Consider the following 21,056-nt stretch of genomic DNA (forward strand, 5'->3'; position numbering starts at 1 on the left):
TGTGTGTGTGTGTGTGTCCCCTACCCTGAAAGGGCCCCTCCCAGCAAGCGCAGCAGCTGCTGCTTTAAAGACAGCAGCGCGGCACCGCCCTGAGGCGGCCTCGCTCCGAGCCTCGCAGGGCTGAGCCTCTCAGAGCCCGACCCCACCGCCATGCCCCCCACGGCCGCCGGCACACCCTGCACGCCGCCCGCCGGGCTGATGAGACAGGTCTCCCCCAGGCTGCGGAGCAGGCTGTAGCCGTGCAGGGCGGCACCGGCGGCGTCGCGCGGCTGCAGGCAGCGGTGCAGCTGCTGCAGACACTCCTGCACTCCCGCCATGCTGCGCCCGGCTGCCAGCGCAGGGGTAGGCGGAAGCGGGCGCGAGGGGCCCGCCCCCCGGCCCCATCCAACGCGGCCAGCCGCGGGGGGAGCTGCCGTGGCATCAGAACTGCTGAATTAGGAGTCGGGAGAAACGCGGGTAAGCCTCGGCCAGACCGTTCCGAGCGGAGGAACGCTCGTCTACTGGGCGCGGTAGGGGGGAGAGTCTGGGGCATCTTTATGTCTCTTGCCGCAGAATCTGTTCAGCACACACATGTACGGTAGTAGTTTCCCCTCAATACACCCCTTCGCGGAGAATGGGCTGCTCAGACGGCCCCACGCCTCCGTGTCCGACCGCAGTAACTAGTTTTGCCGCGAAATTCGGTCAGGTGCAGGCCGTTCCACTCTGGACTGGCGGGGGGAAAGATGTGCCATGTCTGAAGAGAGCCTCCCTCTCATAGCACAAGAAGTACCCTGCACTATACTTCTCTCCCTACTGTAGGAGGTCGAGAGGACGCAACGTCACCTCGGGAGTCTGGAGGATTCACTGTCTTCCTTCGTTCCATCTCCGTTCCGCATTCCCCCTTTTCTGCCTCCGTTGGGCGCTCCCGTTGAGATCGCGCCTATCCATTGGCCAGAAAGCCCGCGAGAGCGCGCGCGCACGCTACTCGTTTGGCGCGGAATTTCCTGAGGCCAGGGGAGCTGTTTGGGGCCGGAGAGATAGGTAGGTGGGTGTGCCGGGCTCGGGTTGCTACCTTTCTCTCCTCTGGCTTCGCGTTCGGCGTGTGAAGCGGGGAGGGGAATCCCACTGGGGCCAGGCCGGTTGCGGAGCGCCCGCAGCCGGCGTTCTTGTTGCTACCGTTTTCCTTCTCCCCCAGCAGACAGGACCGCCGCGAGAACCGGAGCAGTGCCATGTCGTCGCCCGCCTCCACCCCTAGTCGCCGCCGCGGTAAGCGCGGCCGAGGCAGCAACCCCCCGACTCGTAAGTGGGGGAAGGTGGGAAGGAGGCGCCAGCTAGGAGGCGAGGAGGGTGCTGGCTGCCTGGCGGTCTCTCCCTCCGCCGTGCGCGTCCCTCACTCCCTGGGGTGGGGGGTGCTTCCGGCCGCCGGGCGCCTGCCTTGGCCCGATTTCATCGCCGCCTCCGGGTCTGCTTTGTGTCTTGCAGCACAAGATGCTCGGTCTCCTCCATCGCAGAAGCGCAGGACAGACGATTCCACCTCCACCGGAGAGTTGCAGCCCATGCCCACTTCCCCGCCCGCCGAGGTGCAGAGCCCCAGCGCCCCGGATGTGCTCTTCTCCAGCCCCCCGCAGTTCCGCCACTCGGGTATGCTGAGGGGCTGACTGCCCGCAATCTGCGCAACAAATTCTCTAGGAAAAAAAGGAATTTTCTCTTAAGGTTCTCAGTTAAATTCAGCCTAGCGAAAGTTGTCATGGTTTTGGCAGGGATAGAGTTAATTATCTTCCTAGAACTACAGTGCAGGGATAAGGCCTTGACAGAGCTGCACGTCTGCTGTTGTAGCAAATTATCATAGGAGTACATATCAGGAATTATACCTTCTTGTGATATGTATTTCTATAAAGAGTAAGATCAATAAAATTATTAATGCAGAAAGAATTAGACTGGCGTATAAAGCCTTACTTGCTTTTATAAATAGAATTGTCTTTAACTGCAGCATCTGGTAATTGCTGAGTTTCTTGTTTTAGAGCCGCCCCAAGTACTGAAAAATGTGTTAGTTACATCTGAAGTGCTGTGTTCTGAGTTTTTGTACTTCACTAGTGTAGTGTTAAAATGCAGACCTGCTTCAAAGCTTTACAGCAAAGCTTTATTAGAACTTGGGATCTTTCAGGAGAGTAGTTAACGCAAAGAGAAGTTCTAGATAGATTTGTAACATCTTTATTGGTTTTCATGTGACAAAGCACTGGAATTGATACTGCTTGTTTTAGGACAGTAGAACTAAAAGTATGATGAGACAAATCTGAATTTTGGCCTGCTCAAAACCTTCAAAACCATCATAATGAAAACCTTTTCTTTATAGCTATTCCTCTTGACTTTGATATCAGCTCACCTCTGACGTATGGCACACCCAGCTCCAGGGTGGACAGTACTCCCCGAAGTGGCGTACGAGGAACTCCAGTTAGGCAGAGGCCAGATCTCGGGTCTGTCCGTAAAGCCAGACAAGTCGATTTACACTCAGATGGGGTAGGTAGATGTTTCAGATTTTGTATCTGACAACTTCTTTTTAAGCAGCTATGTGTACATTTGCGTATGTTTTATTTTTTTGTTTCCGTTCAGCCATCTGAGGATGTAGTAGCAACCGAGCAATCTCTTGGACAAAGGCTTGTTATTTGGGGAACCGATGTTAACGTAGCCACGTGCAAAGAAAAGTTCCAGGTAGGCTAAGAATTTGTTTTTTCCTTTAAATGAAAAGCTAGTCTGAGTTAAATACTAGTTGAATCTGATGCAAAGTAGATGTTTTTACTACTAAATTCTGCTCGTTTTTCTCTTCTGTCTCCCTCTTGCCTCTGACCTTCAGAGATTTCTTCAGTGCTTCATTGATCCACTGTCTAAAGAGGATGAAGACATTGGCTTGGATCTCAACGAGCCACGCTATATGCAACGACTTGAAGAGGTACTTGTAACACAATGAAATCTAACATTTTTGGTCTTGTATGACATTGAACTGAAGATTTCTTTTCAAATACCTTGCAGATTAATATGGTTGGGGAACCATTCCTGAATGTAAATTGTGACCATCTAAGATCATTTGATGAAAATCTGTACAGGCAACTGATCTGCTATCCTCAGGTGAAGTTGTTAAAGTAATGTGCTTGTTTTCTGGCTTTCTAGTGGCCCTTTTGTATTTCTGACTCTTCATATGCTTGTTTAACTGAAATGTGCACTTTGTATATTCAGTGTAATCTCTGTGACCTCTTTATTTAATATAATAATAGTCTTGTTTCATAGTACTTAAAGACCGATTATTGCATTGGATGTCTCGTGCATGCAGAATTAGCAATACTTTGCAATACTCAATTGAAAAAATTCCATCTCAACACCGCATTTTCTGTTACATAGGAAAATGCTCAGCTGGCCTAACTTTTAGTCATTCCTGGCTGATCAGAAGCACAGAATGAAATATTTTGTTTAAAGCATTTTATGATTACTTAAAAGCCTTCTGAAACTCGTAAGTTTAACTGTTGCTAACAATTTTATACAGGAAGTTATCCCAACATTTGACATGGCTGCCAATGAGATCTTTTTTGATCGTTATCCTGATTCCATATTAGAACATCAGATTCAAGTAAGGCCATATAATGCACTGAAGACTAGGAATATGAGAACCCTAAACCCTGAAGGTAAGCTTTTGATTACCATGTTAAAAAAGAATCTTAAGGATTTGTAGAAAATTACTGGATGTTAACATAGAATTACAATGAAGATGTTTTAAAACTTGTCCATCCAGACCGGTGTCTTCCATTTCTATAGACCTGTTCCAAAAGCAAATGCTTTAGAACCCAAATGCAGAATGCTCTATCCATAAAGGAAATCTTTACTGGCATCACCTACCTGTGTCCTTAGATCTGCAAGTAGGAGAGATTATTTCTTTTGTATAAATACTCCTGTAAATTAGAATAATTGTACTATGCATTTATGATTCTTTTTTGCTTTGTCTTAGCTAAAAAATTAGTACTGAACCGGTACACCTACAACCTAAAAATATCTAACATGAAATTTTGAAGGTTATTTTGCTTTATAAGAGTAAGAAGTCATGACACAAGTCACTGTGTTTTGTAGATATTGATCAGCTTATCACCATCAGTGGTATGGTCATCAGGAGCTCCCAGTTAATTCCTGAGATGCAAGAAGCATTCTTTAAGTGCCAGGTTTGTGCTTTCACCACCAGAGTAGAAATCGATCGTGGCAGGATTGCTGAACCATCAGTGTGCAAGAACTGTAACACAACACACAGCATGGCGCTCATTCACAATCGATCCATGTTCTCCGACAAACAGATGGTACGTTGTGCATAGGTACTGGCTAAAATCAATCAGGTTTTGCTCCCCTACCCCCTGCTCATATCATCAAAAGCATTAATGTATGTCTCTTGAGACTGAATGTTTTGAAAAGAGAACAACATTTTGGAACATGAAAGTGGGTGAAATAAGTTAGCAAAAGGGTACGTCTGTACTTAGGAAATGAAATGCATTAAAATGATAAAGTATGTTCATATGGGAGCCCCTTTATATCTAGTATTTCTACTTCCATCTGTACTAGATGAGTGTTGTCTGTAACAGCGTTTTAGCCATAGCAGTGGCAACCAACAGAATATTTACTTTCATTGTGTCTTTTTATTAGTAATCACCTTTGCTGTTTGGGTGGGGGAATTTTGTTCTTGAGCAATGTTCCTGATCAAAATGATAATGAAAACTGCTAATACAAGAATCTGTGCATGCTCTGGGGAAGAGCTTTGCGTTTTTGAAACTGAATCTTAGGTGTGTTTTGCTAGATCAAGCTGCAGGAGTCTCCTGAGGACATGCCAGCTGGACAGACCCCACATACAGTTGCGCTGTTTGCTCACAATGACCTTGTTGATAAAGTTCAGCCAGGTGACAGAGTTAACGTCACAGGTAAAATCTCAGTATTTGCATCCTCCTTTTTCACTGAATCTTAATTGTCTTTAAAGGGCCCTGATGGGATGAGCCCACAAGTGCTGACAGAGCTGGCCACTGTTTTGCAAGGCCACTCCTTTATCTTTGAAAGGTCATGGTGACTAAGATACTTTAGTACTGGAAGAAAGCTAATGTCACTCCTAGGGCAGGAACAAGGATGTGCATAACTATAGGCCAGTAAGTAATCCCAGAAAGCATTTCTAACTGTATGAAGGACAAAAACGTGATGGGGTGTAGTCAGCATGGATTTACAGTGGGTAACAACCTTCTGCATTGAGATGATTGGAGTAGTGCATGGCTCTTTATGTTGACTTCAACAAGGCTTTTTCCATTGTCCCCCATAATATCCTCATAGACAAACTGATGGTGTTATGGGTTAGATAAGTTGATAGCGAGATGGATTTAATGGGCAGAACTGCTGGGCTCAAAGCATTATTAGTAGCACAAAGTCCAGGTGCATCCCAGGGGGTCAATACTGTAGTCAGACACTACTGGATACCTTTGCTGTATGACCTGGATGGTGGGACAGAGTGCACCCATAGCAAAGTTGCAGACAAACACAAAACCATAAGGAAGCGGCACTCTATAGACCAGGTGGCTGTGGTGTCAACAGCTTCCTGGGCTGTTAGGAGGACTGTTGCCAGCAGGTTGAGGGAGGTGATCCTTCCCTTCTGTTCAGCATTTTGTGAGAGCACACCTGGAGTACTGTGTCCACTGATCTCTCCCACTGAGTCGAGATGTGAACGTCCTAGGATGAATTCAGCAAAGGGCCATAATGATAACTGGAATCTTCATCATATATGAAAAGGTTAGGAAAGCTGGGACTGCTCAGCCTGGAGAAGAGAAGGCTCAGGAGGATCTAGCCAGTGTGGTAGTAAATATCTGATTTGGTGTGCGTATGTGGGTGGTGGTCTCAAGAAGACAGAGCCAGACTCTTCTTAGTGGTGTCCAGTGGTAGCATATGAGGCACTGCACACAAGCTGAAACAGGAAATTTTAGTTAAAGATTAAAATTTTACTCTCTGGGTGGTCAAGCCCTGGCATAAGTTGCCCAGAGCAGCTGTGTGGAGTCTCCACCCTTAGACAGCATAAAAACCTGTCTACACACGGCCTTTAGTAACCTTTTCTAGTTAACTCCATTTGGAGCCCATGGTTGGATTAGACAATCTGCAGTTGGTCTGACCTTGGCAATTCAATCATCCTGAGAATGTTGGTGAGGAAAAAGCAGTATTTTGAAGTGTCTGCTGTCGAGAGAATGGTAACATAGAGTAAGTCTTGTGACACTATAACAACTGCTTTAAACCAAATGCTGTCCAAGAGATGCATTAGAAAGCTGTTATTAAAGTTGGCACTTAAAAAAGGGGGAAATGCTGACTTTGGACATCAGAGCAGGACTTTCAAAAGCATGAAGCCTTAATTTGTTTGAAAATTTTTAAGCTTTTTCCTTATTGAGAAAACTTGTGATGGAAATTTTAAGCGTGTCAGTACTTGGAGAAATAGGGTCTAGGCGAGTTAAATATGTTCCATTGACTTCTATGTGACTTTTTGGTACTGGAAAATATACTGACTAAAGTATTTTAGGCTGTTTTGAAAAGCTTTTTAAGGGAAAATGTAAAGTTTTCATGTTTTTGAAGATATCATGTTTCTTTATATCTAATGCTGTGGTTAAAAATTGTATTTAGGTATCTACAGGGCAGTACCAATTCGAGTTAATTCAAGGGTCAGCAACGTAAAATCCGTCTACAAGACCCACATTGATGTCATACACTATCGCAAGACAGATGCAAAGCGCCTGCATGGCGTTGATGAGGAAACTGAGCAAAAGATGTTTACAGAGGAACGTGTGGGAATTCTAAAAGAGCTTTCTAAAAAAGCAGACATATACGAGAGGCTTTCTTCTGCATTGGCCCCAAGTATCTATGAGCATGAAGATATCAAAAAGGTGAACTGAATTCTGTATTTCTCTTGGTGAATGTATTTCTCTGCAAGTACATTTGTAACTATTGTTTACTATAAAAATGACTTGAGGCTTTGAAATGTCAAAAACTGTATCTTGAGCACCCTTAAAACTCCATGGTCTTATCAGGAAGGATTTAGTCGTAAGCGTATCAATCCTTTTTGTGGTATTAAGGAGTGTTAAATAGAGGGAAGATAAGGAAAAGGTAGGAAGGCAGCAGAACTGGGAAAACTGAACTGCAGTATGCATCTTGGACATTTCTTGAATGTTCAGATTACAGGTGATCAAAGAAAGATAAGTTGCTGTAACATAGTAAGTGATGGCTGAAAAGAGGCTTCCACAAGAGAACGGTAGTTGTAAAAGAACAGGTGGTTGACTTACACGATGTTAAAACAGTTCTTACATGTATCCAAGAAGGGACCCTTCCAATAAAATATTCACTGAGGTACTGTAACTTTTATCATTGCAAAAACTGTCAGTAATGGGTCTCAAGATAATGTCAGACACCAATCAATTATCTTAAAGTATATTTCCTTGGTTTTTTTTCTTCCTAGGTGTATACATTATTGTAGTTTACAGGTTGAAATGGTTAGAAGTCGCATTCAAAACCATATACCAATTTTCCACTGAAGTGGAAATAATGAAAATTGCAGTTGTCACCTTCTCACCGTGCTATAATAAGGCACATCACGTGTAGTAGGTGCAGTTGAGGAAAGCCAAAAGACCTTTCTTCATAAAGGAAATCTTAAAATTCTGACCTAGATCTGTTAACAACAACATACAAAACTTTTGTAATACTTGAACTGATTGAAGCCCACATGCAGAGTACCAATAGTCCATATTAGGGACCTCGAGGAAAATAAAATGGGGCAGGTAATACTTAGTGTAACTACCAAGCAGGATTTACCGATCTCCACAAGCTGTTCTGTGTGAAAAATAAGAGAACTAATACATGATAGCTTATCATGTGCAGGGGTTTTACATGAGGTAGCATACAGTTATCTTTGCTCTTTCCATCTGTCATTTTCACTATCACTCATTTTCATTGACTTTGTAGCATAAGTATGCTGCTAGAGGACAAAAAAAAAAGCCAGAAAGAAAGTTGAACCCCATATATCAGTACAGGTTGGGGAATGAACTCTAAGACAGTACTGCAGGGCTCTTGGTGGACAGCAGGATGAGCATGAGCCAGCAATGTGCCCTCATGGCCAAGAAGGCCAATGGCACCCTGGAGTGTATTAGAAGGGCTGTGGGCAGTAGGTAGAGAGAGTTTCTCCTCCTCTACTCTGCCCTTGTGAGACCACATCTGGAATATTGTGTCCATGTTTGGGCCTCTCAATTCAAGAAGGACAGGGAGCTGCTGGAGAGAGTTCAGTGCAGGGACACCAAGATGATGAAGGGAATGGAGCATCTTGGTCACTCTTCAAGAACCAAATCCTCCAAACCCAGGATCAGTGTGTCCCAATGCAGAAGACAGGAGGAAAAGGAGGTAGGAGGCCTCCATGGATGAGCAAGGATCTGCTGGGACAACTCAGGCAGAAAGCAGCCTCAGAGGTGGAAACAGGGGCTGGCTTCTAGGGAAGAGTATAGGAATATTGCCGGGGCATGCAGGGCTGCAACTAGGAAGGGTAGAGCCCTTCTAGAATTAAATTTAGCCAGGGATGTTGAGGACAGTAATAAGGCATTTTTCAAGTACACCAGCAGCAGAAGGATGGTGAGGGGTAATGTGGGCCCATTGCTAAATGCTGAGGGTGCCCTGGTGACAGAGGATGCAGACAAGGCCGAAGTACTGAATGCCTTCTTTGCTTCAGTCTTTATGGCCAAGGCCAGCCCTTGGGAAGCCCAGTCCAGCAAGGATAACAGGATGGCCAGGACAGCAGAGGACTTGCTCTGGGTGGAAGAGGTTAAAGACTTGTTGGCCAAGCTTAAAGCTCATAAGTCAATGTGTCCTGATGGGATGCATCACAGAGTGCTGAGAGAGCTGGCTGATGTGATTGCTAAGCCTCTCTCCATCATTTTTGAACAATCCTGGAGGACAGGTGAGGTGCCTGAGGACTGGAGAAAGGCCAATGTCACACCAGTCTTCAAAAAGGGCAGGAAGGATGACCCAGGAAAATACAGGCCGGTCAGCCTCACCTCCATCCCTGGAAAGGTGATGGAACAACTCATCCTAAATGTTATTACTGAACATATGAAGGATAAGATGGTTATCAGGGGGAGTCAACATGGCTTCAGCAAGGGGAAATCCTGTTTGACCAACCTGATATCCTTCTATGAGTGCATAACCGGCTGGCTAGATGAGGGGAGAGCAGTGGATGTCATCTACCTTGACTTCAGCAAGGCTTTTGACACTGTCTCCCACAACATCCTCATCAGGAAGCTCAGGCAGTGTGGCTTGGATGAGTGGACAGTGAGGTGGATCGAGAGTTGGCTGAATGACAGAGCCCAGAGGGTGGTGATCAATGGCACAGAGTCAAGTTGGAGGCCTGTGGCCAGTGAAGTTCCACAGGGATCGGTTCTGGGGCCAGTCTTGTTCAACATCTTCATCAACAACCTGGATGAGGGGACAGAGTGTACCCTTAGCAAGTTGGCTGATGACACCAAACTGGGAGGACTGGGTGACTGACCACAAGACTGTGCTGCCATTCAGCAGGATCTTGACCAGCTTGAGAACTGGGCAGAGAAGAACCTCATGAGGTTCAACAAGTGCAGAGTCCTGCATCTGGGAAGGAACAATCCCATGTACCAGTACAGGCTCAGGGTCGAACTGCTGAAGAGCAGCTCTGCAGAGAGAGACCTGGGAGTCCTGATTGATAATAAACTAAATATGAGCCAGCAATGTGCCCTCATGGCCAAGAAGGCCAATGGCAGCCTGGGATGCATCAAGAAGAGTGTGGCCAGCAGGTCAAGGGAGGTTCTTCTGCCCCTCTACTCTGCCCTGGTGAGGCCTCATCTGGAGTCCTGTGTCTAGTTCTGGGCTCCTCAGCTCAGGAGGGACAGGGAAGTGCTGGAGAGAGTCCAGCGCAGGGCCACCAAGATGATCAGGGATATGGAACATCTTTCATATGAGGAAAGGCTGCAGGAACTGGGGCTGTTTAGTCTGAAGGAGACTGAGGGATGATCTTATTAACATTTATAAATATCTAAAGGGTGGGTGTCAGGAGTTTGGGACATCCCTTTTTTCTATAGTAGATAGTAACAGGACAAGGGGTGATGGGATGAAGCTGGAACACAAAAAGTTGCACTTATATAAGAAAAAACTATTTCACTGTGAGGGTGAGGGAGCAGTGGAACAGGCTGCCCAGAGGGGTTGTGGAGTCTCCTTCCTTGGATGTCTTCAAGACACACCTGGACATGTTCCTATGCGACCTGATCTAGGTGAACCTGCTTCTGCCAGGGGGGTTGGCCTAGATGATCTTTACAGGTCCCTTCCAACCCTACCATTCCGTGATTCTATGATCTTCCTTATGAGGAAAGGCTGAGGGAGCTGGGGCTCTTTAGCTTGGAGGAGATTAAGGGGTGACCTCATTAATATTTACAAGTACAGAAAAAGGAGGATGAAGCCAGGCTCTTCTCAATGATGACATGTGATAGGACAAGGGGCAATGGGTATAAACTGGAACACAAGAGGTTCCAAAGAAACACAAGGAAGAATTTCTTCACTGTTCAGGTGAGGGAGCACTGGAAGGAGCTGCCCAGATCTGTTGTTGAGTCTCCTTCACTGGGGATATTCAAAACTCACCTGGACGAGTTCTTGTGTATTCTAGGTGGTCCTGCTCTGGCAGGGGTGTTGTACTAGAAGATCTTTCGAGGTCTGTTCCAGCCATTAAGATTCTGTGATCCTCCCTGCTAATTGTAGCTAACTGATACAACTGCCAGAATATATTTTATAATAATAATTCTAGTACTTTTGAAGTACAGGAAGTTAGTTACTTTTATTCCTTTACTAACACTGCAAGCATATGCTTTCTTTAGGAAGTATAGAGAAGAAATGTTGTTAATTCCAATGAAATAAAAGGCCTTAAAGCAGTTTTCCTGGAAAGAAAATGATATTTGATTAGTATTGACTAAAAAGCTGGTAAAGATGGCACTTTTCTAACTATATGAAAGAAGTAATTGTATTTTAGTCCAAGATTAAACATAGCCTTAGGGAACACATTGGTTTTTAATTGTCAGCAGAATTTATCAAAATGTTGCTAACATGAACTTTGGAATAAGTTTGGAATTAATCTAATTTCAAATTGGAAGCTTTGTAGGACCTAGCCATTTAACTATGTTTGTAATTAACTGGATCAAGGATATTTATGAAGAATGAACCCTTTTAAAGACTTCAGAGAACAGTTTCAAGTGTTTTCTTTCATGTCTGAGTTGTGTTAATTTTAGTGATGTTTCCATTCATTAGATATTTTCAGTTCAGCAGTTGGATTTGCTCTGTTAACTATACAAGATGTGATGTGGGGTTTTTTTTAAAAGAGAGTATTTTTGTAGGGCATTTTGCTTCAGCTTTTTGGAGGATCAAGAAAGGATTTTAGTAACACGGGAAGAGGTAATTTTCGTGCAGAGATCAACATTCTTCTCTGTGGTGATCCTGGTACCAGTAAATCACAGCTGCTCCAGTATGTCTACAACCTGGTTCCTCGAGGCCAGTACACATCTGGCAAAGGCTCAAGTGCGGTTGGTCTTACTGCGTATGTGATGAAGGATCCAGAAACACGGCAACTAGTTCTTCAGACAGGTGCTCTGGTACTTAGTGACAATGGCATTTGCTGCATTGACGAGTTTGATAAAATGAATGAAAGCACAAGATCGGTGCTACATGAAGTAATGGAACAACAGACTCTCTCCATTGCAAAGGTATGTCTCCTTCAATTCCACGTTCTTTGTAGTAAGCATGCTATCTGCTAGGCAGCTGAAACCAAAAAGTTACCAGAAGAACAAAGAACTTCACTTTTGTGTTGTTGTCAGTGGATCAATCCTAGGTTATGTAACAACTCATTTACATGCAAATACAGCTGTCATAGCAAACTGTAGTGTTTTTGCATTGTTTTGTTCTCGCTTAACTCTAAAAGGTTGTTGCAGTGCTACTACAGAACCAATTTAGTAACGCTGGTGGGCTCATGAAGTTGGGGAAAGAAAGTTTTGGCAGTAAAATTTTTCTGAAGCCAGCTGCAACCAATGTTTTTCATTTTGACAGGCTGGAATTATTTGCCAACTGAATGCTCGTACATCTATCCTAGCAGCAGCAAACCCTATAGAATCACAGTGGAATCCAAAGAAGACTACTATTGAAAACATCCAGCTTCCTCACACGCTGTTGTCAAGGTACTCATGCTTCCGAGTCATGTTTTTAGGAGATCTTGTACTTCCTCCTGTGAAAATTATTAAATAGAGCAGAGCAGAACAATTATGTTGTACATAGCATAATGGAAAACTTTGTACAGTTTATTTTAAATGTTGTTCTTAAAGCTTCTATATGTGCAGTAACTGTCTTTTATTATTTACATATTGACCTTGAACAGAAGATCTGATGAGATCCGTAAGATCTCTTTATTTACTTCAATATTGTTTGGGGTTTTTCCTGTTGTTTCATGATCATCTCCTACAATAGTTATTCTGAAATTTATAGCATATGTAACTTCAGAAAAAACTCAGGATGTTTTTCTTACCTCCATAAAACCCTGAAAGTGAAACTAATTATCAGAAAACTTGGAGCAGAGCTGTTAGAATTTGAAGATCTGTGCCTGCTTCATGTTGTTCTGTCAAATTCAGTTAAAGAAGTGGTAGTACTAGCCTCTGGAGTGATGGAAGTTAGAACATTTAGCATCTGCTGATTTGAAATTAAACTATGTGCTGCAGTTGCATCTCATGAGGAATTTCTACACTAGGTGGAAATTTGAAGTGTACTGATATACTGGATATTCTGAGGACACAGCTTGGATTTCAATTAAAAGCTGCTTAGTTTAGCCATTTAGTGATGAATAGTACTTTAATACAGGTGTACTGAATAAAACTAGGCTTGAGCAGGATCTCAGTTCCACCACTTACTGGATTTAAGCTTATGAAAATGCACAGCAGGCCAGCTAAAAATGTAAGAAGTAATAGTTATGAGGTAGGAGTTATTTAAAGGCAAAAACCCCCAAACAGTCTTCTTAAACAACAGGAAAAGTATGCACACTAATACTGGACTCTAACCCCAATCAGATTTGACTTGATCTTTTTAATGTTGGATCCACGTGATGAAGCTTATGACCGACGTCTTGCTCGCCATTTGGTTTCACTGTACTACCAAAGTGAAGAAAAATTGGAGGAGGAATACATGGACATGGCAGTGTTGAGGGATTACATTGCATATGCTCGTAGTTACATAAATCCCAGGTTAAGTGAAGAAGCAAGCCAAGCCCTTATTGAGGTAAGAGTTGCTGTTAATGTTCTCAGTCCTTACTGACTTGTCAAAAATGGCAAAATCCCTTTGTATGTGTTTTTCTATTAATACATAATTTTACTGTGAGATTCTTCAAATATCTCTAAAAATGACCAGCATTTATGAAGAAAAGAAGGATCAGTGTAAAAGTCATTCTGTGCTTTGATTGTTGGCTTTCAGATCTGCTGGTTTTGGCTCTGTCACATTCATAAAAGCATAAAATTCTACTGAAATGTATGTATCAGTATGGACACAAGCACTATTATGTAATCAGTGACCTTGTTAATGTTTACAAATGTGTAAAGGGTGGGTGTCAGGAGGATGGAGCCAGGCTCTTCTCAATGATAGGACACAGGGCAATGGGTATAAACTGGAACACAAGAGGTTCCAAAGAAACAAAACGAAGAATTTCTTCACTGTTCAGGTGAGGGAGCACTGGAAGGGGCTGCCCAGATGGGTTGTTGAGTCTCCTTCTCTGGGGACATTCAAAACCTACCTGGATGAGTTCCTGTGTGACCTACTCTAAGAGGTCCTGTTCTGGCAAAGGGCTTGGACTGGATGATCTTCTGAAGTCTCTTCCAACCCTTAAGATTCTGTGATTCTGTAAGACCAGTCTGAAGTTATTTAAAGTTATTAAAATCTTGACTTATTATCATGGCTTAGTTGCTTTGTAAGGGAAATGTGCACCTGTGATATGGTTATCCTTCACTGCAGGAATATCATGAAGGTGTATAAGCAATATAATCACTTGTACTCTGTCTGAAAGAAGAGGCAAGAGGTGAAGGGGAGTCTGAAAATAATAGAAACAACAGGATTTACTAAACTATTTAATGACTCTTCAGGCCTATGTGGACATGAGGAAGATCGGCAGTGGCAGGGGGATGGTTTCTGCGTATCCCCGACAGCTTGAGTCTCTGATCCGACTGGCGGAGGCACATGCTAAAGTACGCTTTTCTGAGAAGGTTGAAACAATTGATGTAGAAGAAGCAAAGCGCCTCCATCGTGAAGCACTGAAGCAGTCTGCTACTGATCCAAGGACTGGAATTGTGGACATATCCATTCTCACTACAGGTCTGTGTTGTCATTGGGCTTTTGTTACTTTAAAATGTAACTTAACCTGTCCCCTTTAGTTTATTTCTAAAAGGTGGTTTTCCTTCTTTTTATAAGGAATGAGTGCAACAGCTCGTAAGCGGAAAGAGGAGTTGGCTCAAGCTTTAAGGAAGCTTATCCAGTCAAAGGGTAAAACACCAGCTTTGAAATACCAGCAGCTTTTTGATGATCTCCGAGCTCATTCTGATACAGTAAGTTTCCTGCTTTGTTTTTACACTTTTGTTAATCTTGAAAGCATGGCATTTTTTCCAAATACGATCTTGTTCTCAAATCACATTATGAAGGGAAAGAGAAACGCTAACTTGTTCAGCTGATGGGTCCAGAAAGCCAATTCTAATTCTAAATGAGATTAATCTTTGCTGTTTCTTAGTCTGTTCTGCCTTCTGAAATAGCAAATGCAGCCTCAGGGTTCTAGGCCAGATTTCAAACTGCAAAAAGAACATACTAAAGCTTAAAAAAACTGATAAAGAAATTGGTAGAAAGTAAGGCATTTTTATGGTCCTTAAAGTATTCCCCCCTACCCTATGTTTACTTGATTTACTTTTTTTCTTTAAGGCTGTCACTAAGGAAATGTTTGAAGAAGCGCTTCGTGCCTTGGCTGATGATGACTTCTTGACTGTGACTGGAAAGACTGTTAGACTGCTGTAAGGTAGCCTTTTCTTGCAAGCCAGCTGTCATGGCTTTATCTCGCCTTACTTGAGACAGTGTCAGTCCGCAAGATCTTTGAGGTTTGGGACTATCACTTGCAATGATAAGCATAGCTTTTCCTTGCAATTCAACTGTCACAGCTTTACTTTGCCATATTATATCGCCAGTCTGCGTGACTTTCAAGATTTGGGGCTATCGTTTGCTGTGACTCTGTAGTGACGATTAAGTGTCTCTTATGTCAGAGCAAGAGGTTACGATGGACCTAAGACATCCTTAGCTGAATAATGCTACTTACGTTTTAGCTCAATGCAATTACTACTCTGTCAACCACCACGTATTCGTTTTTTTAATGAGGTTTTGTGGAACATGCTAACAACGTCTGTATTTCAAATTTAATTGTAAAAATTCATCTTGAATGACTTCTTAGTAAATGCAAGTTGACTACTCGTATTGCCGTAATCTGAAATAAAGTTATTGATTTAACAGGGCTCTTTAGCATTTATTTCAAGTGAAAATGAGCATATCCTGGGCACAGCACATTCCAGTCTAGAATTCTGCAATTTTTGGGAAGCTCTCTTTAAGAGCTTTTTTGTTGTTTTGTGGATACTTTGGTAGTATCTTCAGTGTAAAAAAGGCAGATGGATTCTACTTGAAAACAGGGGGTTTTTTATAACACATTTAAACATGACTGGATAATTGAAGTTACTCACCTTTGGTGTAATCTTATGTAATTTATCATAAAAGAAGGTCTAGTAGCACATGACTGGAGCACCTTCTCTCACTCTGGGGCAGGGTAGATGCTCTCAGCCATTGCAAGGCAATAGCTACTCTTGCTTTCACAGCTGATCTAGCAGAAGAGTTCCCTAATACACTTAAGTGCAGGCACGACGAGGCTAATATCAACTGCTTGTTTAGCCCTTTCAAGATTAAGTACTCCCATACTCTGTGCCACTGCTACCAACAGAAGGGAAAAAAGTTTCCCCCATGTGAAAAGGGAGCACTTTAAAACATATTTTTCTTGCTACTGGTTTGTTATATGAACAAGATACTATTGAACTGCAGTTGAATTTTCAGTGATTTGTTTCTTTAGGATGCGGGAGGAGCTGGTACTGTCCTGGAGTTAAAAATACAATATATGCCAGCAGCATCGGATTAATCCACAGCCATCTCCTCTGTCTTTTTAGTAAAGGTATATGTTGTATTTTTCTGTACAGGAAGTCTAGGTTCCTTGACTCAAGGGTTAAAATTTACATTAAGGTAAACTGAGATCTCAAAAGCTTGATGCTTCTCTTCAAAAGAAGAGTCTGTAAAATAAAATTCCAAACTCCCTTAAATACCAGAATTATAGATTCTCGAGTGGCACTTGTGAGACAATATCTTAATGTTGCTTAGTTACGTGTTTTGCTTGGACAACACTGTCATCACTACTACTTTCCTTCTCCACAGTAACGTGCTATTATTTCACGCCGTCTACCTTTTACGTGAGACTGAGTCAACTCGAAACAGTTAACTTTTACTTTTTGAAAGTATCACTTGCGTATTTTTGCCATTTACATGGCTTGGTCTTTGAAGTGCTACATCAGTTCACAAACCTTTCCCATTTTTCCATGCTCAGAGCTATAACAAGACTAACTTCCTTCCTAACCACTTGCTACTTCCTCCTGTTGGACAAAACACCATGGAAGTTTCTTAAATGTGTTTTTGAGTTTAAGAAAGTTGACTTAGATGCATCATTGTGTGAAATTTTTTAACACTGCCTACACTAGCAAAATTCCTCAAATTCATTTCCGCAGTGCCAAGCAATTTTATTACTGTAAAGCAAATTGGGCTGTTCATCTTCTTACAAATTCAAAATGCATATTGAATTGCACAGCCACAAAATCAAGTGTCCTGGGAAACAAAATTCTGTGTGTAGAAATGGATTTCAGCTCCCTTTCAATTTAAGATGAGTCTTAATTTCTTAATTCACCATCTTTTTTGAAGTAAAACGCGTATTGGGAATTACTTTTACTTAGCGTTTATAGGGTTATTTGCAGAATAATCCCACTAGGTGGCTCTTAAAGCCTGTATGTGGTAGTTGATAGAGATTTGTTTTCAGTTTCTATTGGCCTTTTTTTTTTAAATAAGCAAGGACTGAAAGTGCCACTGTAATTTAGGTAGATATAGAATGGAAATGCTTGTAATCAATCTTTTTGTTAAAAAAAAAAGATAAAAAAATCCTAACCATTGATATGCTAACTTGAAATTAGACAAAGCAGAAGAAGGATTAATTTACTTAGTCTGAAAATATTGTCCTTGCTCTATGCAATAGTCTCAAACTGTGTATCATCATTTACTGTTGCATTTACCCTATGCTGTTGTTATAATTAAGCTTATTTTAAAAACTCAAGTCATTTAAAGACTGTGATATGCAATGAGGGGACAGCACTCCTGCTAGAAACTTCATATTCTTAATATCAGAAACAATAGAGGAAGGCATTAAATACATTCTACAAAAAGGCATAATAAAGAAGTTTAGCCTACTGGCAGAAATAATTTGTAATAAGTCACTTTGTAGAGACTACAGTTTAAGTGATCTGCTACCTATATAGATCTGTATCTATAAAGAGAAGTAGCTGGTGAAGTGAAATGGAATATCACTGCTGTTTTTCTAGCACAGAATGTCATCACCAGTTAATCAGGATGGGCAAGGAACCAGTACAAGACAGACCAAAAAATGTAATTAACGAGTTTCAAAGCTGGTACTTAATTTATCTGCAAGCAGAGATTTGACCGTAACATGATTTGATCCCAATTTTTGTTGAGTGCTTCAGTAAGAACAGATGTAAAGTCTTAAGTCTTTCAGAATGCAAATAACTCTTATTCATGTACTCAGCAACAAAGAAACTTTAAAGCCACTTGTAAGTACCTAAAGGGTGTATGTCAGGAGGATGGGGTGAAACTTCTTCCTGTAGCACCCAGGACAAGGGGTAATGGACATAAGTTGGAAACCAGAAAGTTCAACTTAAACTGAAGGAAATACTTTACGAGTGTGGGAACCCTGGCACAGGCTGCCCAGGGAGGGTGTGGAGTCCCCTTCTCTGGAGGTTTCCAAACTGCCTGGACATGTTCCTATGTGACCTCATCTAGGTTGACCTGCTTCTGCAAGGGGGTTGGACTAGATGATCTCTAGAGGTCGCTTCCAACTCCTACCATTCCATGATTATATAGGCAGGATTTTTTCATTAGTTCTGAAGTCTCAGTAACATCTACTTGGTTGACAGTTCCACTCACCTTCCATCACTGTGTTAACAGTTACGCACCAGAATGACTCAGTTCCTATCACTTTTAAGAAATAATTGCCTCTGTGACTCTTACTAGAAGTTTCTCATGGAATCTGCATGATGTATAAGCACTCCAAGAAAACAAATGAAAATAAATGAATACAAAGTAATCATCAGTACGGGCCTGATCCAGCTTCTCAGCAATACAGGGGCTAGTGGTAGAAATTAATCTAAGTACTTTTTCTTGTCAGCTTCTTAATATCTGAAAGATGCAACCCCAGGCTGATCAGGAAGCTAAAGCAGGCTTAATGCTGTTTTAACTGCAAATATGAGAATGACTCCAATAGGTAACCTATTTCCCCTGGGATAAACAATAATGTTCCCAAATGTTTGGTACAATGCTATGTAGACCTCTCTCAGCTGTGCAAAGCAGCACAAGTGCTTTATATGGTCTATTTTGCGAAAGCACCATATGCAGGTTAGAATCTTTGCATAACCCTTTTGGCAAAACTTGAAGATGGATGTTGCCAAGAAATATTGTAAACTCTTGTACTGCCTTCATTTCATGAAGAGGGGAAAAAAATATCATCAATCTGTTTGCCTATCTGAAGAGATTTTGGAATAATCAGTTGTCATCTTAAAAGAAGGAAAGGTACCCTTTCTCTGAAAAGAGCCACCATTACATATTCCCGAGAGAACAGATGTGTAAGTTACCTTTGTCCATGCTTCTTAAAACAGCTAAGAAATTGCACATCAAAAATCAGGAATCTTTTTTTCATACATATAAAGCATGTTTACTAAAGGATGTTGGTGGGACAAGAACACAGTGTCATCACAACGTGCACTGAGAACAACTCTGCAGAAAACAACTGTGTACACAGTAGCCATAATCATATCTCAAACTGTTGTCAGAATGATGACACTTAGTATGGCCATTCTAGGCATATTCTGTTTACTCATCAAAATGGAGCTAGTCACCAAGACTGCTACACACTTTTAGGTACGCCCAAGACTTCAAGGGTTTTCCAGTTTCAGCCTCCAAAAGATAAGGAGACACACCAAGAAGTGTATTAATAACTCTGTGCTAGTTCCATGCATATTTTCCTCCTCAGCCACAAACAGGTAGAAGACGTGAGGAAATAAGCAGGCTTTTTTGCACGCTCTAAGATGCTTAGTTAATACTCAAGACATAAGACATTTAGCAGCACTGGTCACTAAGATCTAGAAAGCTGCACTTGATGTGCAGCTGTTTCAAGAAGAGTCAGGGGGAAGCGCACCTGCATAAAGAAACAGACAACATCTTGAGAAGGATCAGAAGAAGAAACTAAAAAAGTATTACAGGAAGTTAGTGTGAATTGGTTAGACGGTTGAGGTTACCTCTGAAGCTCTAACACAAATGTGGCAGCAATTAGCCTCTTAAAAGCAGCTTTGTGAAAACTGAAGTAGGAGAGAAGGCTAGGGATCATAAATGAAAAGAAATTCTTGTATTTCTGGAGAAGGACCACAACGGGCAGCTGGGGAAGAACAAGCATTCATAAACTGCTATTTTCCCCTTTCTGATAAAAAAAGACTTGCAGATTCAGCTCTCTAGCCATCATTCATCAATTGTTTCTCATAAAGCCTGGAAAAACATCATGTTTCAGAATTCTTTTTCTGCCAATTTTACTTCAAATATCCAGGAAGAGAATAGTTATGACAGAGTCAGTGCAGTCATATAGGCCTGAGTTTAGTAGTAAGGCTCACAAAAGAAGGAAGAGGGGAAGGGAAGAAGGAAGGCAGTTTTACCCAGGTTATGACAAAATAAAAATGTTACCGAAGAAGTTACATATTTTGGCTTAGTATTTTCTGCTTCTAGGTGTAACAGTTGCTTTGTAAGAAAACACTGGAGAATGCGGGCATCGATCCCGCTACCTCTCGCATGCTAAGCGAGCGCTCTACCATTTGAGCTAATTCCCCTCCCTCACATTCCTAACGGGGACCATGCAACTGTCCATCTTCAGGGCGTATTTAAAATTGCAGCTCCTTACACACCATACAATTTTCTCTCTTGTTCTGGTCTCTCTATTCACAAATGAAAAAATACATTCAACTTTGATTCCAAAACAGATGTCAAATAATACATTTGTAATATTTCATTTAGCAACTCCAAATGAAGCTGTAAATAACAAAACAGAAAAGAGATTTTTTTTTTCCAGGGGTATAAACCAAAATTTTAAAATGAGGTTATTATGTGTAATTCAAGAGAAGTAGTATGTTCTGGCATTTGGTTTTCTCTCCATAAAAGTCAGTTTCTTTTTTTTTTAAATATGAGTTAATTATTTTAATTTATTCTTGTGAAAGATATGGCACCATTTAAGACATAAATCACATACACATAAAAAAGAAGAGCCTCTTTTACTTGAAAATTCCATTTTAATACGTGAATATATCTTTCATAATTCAATGTTCTTTTATCCCACCACAAACAAAATACAGCAGTGGAGAATGCGGGCATCGATCCCGCTACCTCTCGCATGCTAAGCGAGCGCTCTACCATTTGAGCTAATTCCCCCCTTCCAATCAGTTTTATAGCTACAAATGCAAACTGCCTTCCCCCAACTGACTCCGCTTCTTTATCAGGTGTAGTAACCCCAGGACAGCCATTGAGAACACTTACTACCATTTGACCTTGAGGGTTTTTTTTTTTTCATG

The 21,056-nt window shown here is 41.9% G+C and overlaps 2 protein-coding genes and 2 non-coding genes across 5 annotated transcripts in view; 1 reads left to right on the forward strand and 3 right to left on the reverse strand.

The window, feature by feature from the left end:
* Window positions 1-324, reverse strand: part of PRKDC (protein kinase, DNA-activated, catalytic subunit) — an 85,020-nt gene extending 84,696 nt beyond the window's left edge. The window contains exon 1 of the mRNA XM_061996110.1: window positions 176-324. Within this exon, the coding sequence (XP_061852094.1) occupies window positions 176-317 (142 nt within the window). The 5' untranslated portion in view covers window positions 318-324. The remainder of the gene's footprint in view (window positions 1-175) is intronic.
* Window positions 105-15,585, forward strand: MCM4 (minichromosome maintenance complex component 4). 2 transcript variants are annotated; one of them, XM_061996108.1, is made up of 18 exons: window positions 105-456; window positions 799-1,020; window positions 1,175-1,278; window positions 1,462-1,620; window positions 2,333-2,496; window positions 2,590-2,688; window positions 2,831-2,926; window positions 3,007-3,102; window positions 3,515-3,653; window positions 4,093-4,313; window positions 4,805-4,925; window positions 6,649-6,908; window positions 11,412-11,777; window positions 12,118-12,245; window positions 13,125-13,332; window positions 14,187-14,415; window positions 14,512-14,645; window positions 15,010-15,585. In XM_061996108.1, exons 3-18 carry the CDS (start codon window positions 1,209-1,211, stop codon window positions 15,100-15,102), a joined length of 2,583 nt encoding a protein of 860 aa, XP_061852092.1. In that variant the 5' UTR covers window positions 105-456; window positions 799-1,020; window positions 1,175-1,208; the 3' UTR covers window positions 15,103-15,585. The 2 variants fall into 2 exon arrangements, with proteins under 2 accessions (XP_061852092.1, XP_061852091.1); XM_061996107.1 differs by having other exon boundaries at window positions 1,178-1,278.
* A 4,663-nt stretch (window positions 15,586-20,248) lies between these two features.
* TRNAA-AGC (transfer RNA alanine (anticodon AGC)) lies at window positions 20,249-20,321 on the reverse strand. Its single transcript has one exon. It is a non-coding gene; the product is annotated as a tRNA-Ala (tRNA).
* Window positions 20,322-20,843: 522 nt separating this feature from the next.
* TRNAA-AGC (transfer RNA alanine (anticodon AGC)) lies at window positions 20,844-20,916 on the reverse strand. The gene has a single exon. It is a non-coding gene; the product is annotated as a tRNA-Ala (tRNA).
* Between the last annotated feature and the right edge of the window lie 140 nt (window positions 20,917-21,056).

The sequence above is a fragment of the Colius striatus genome, chromosome 4, assembly GCF_028858725.1.
Source record: "Colius striatus isolate bColStr4 chromosome 4, bColStr4.1.hap1, whole genome shotgun sequence".
Classification (NCBI taxonomy): Eukaryota; Metazoa; Chordata; class Aves; order Coliiformes; family Coliidae; genus Colius; species Colius striatus.

What these genes read in the sequence shown, in the direction of transcription:
- MCM4 (XM_061996108.1), top strand. Translation starts at nt 1,209, where the DNA reads ATGTCGTCGCCCGCCTCCACCCCTAGTCGCCGCCGCGGTAAGCGCGGC. An exon ending in GAGAACCCTAAACCCTGAAG is followed by an intron (nt 3,654 to 4,092) that starts GTAAGCTTTTGA and finishes TGTGTTTTGTAG; the next exon opens with ATATTGATCAGCTTATCACC. An exon ending in AGACTCTCTCCATTGCAAAG is followed by an intron (nt 11,778 to 12,117) that starts GTATGTCTCCTT and finishes TCATTTTGACAG; the next exon opens with GCTGGAATTATTTGCCAACT.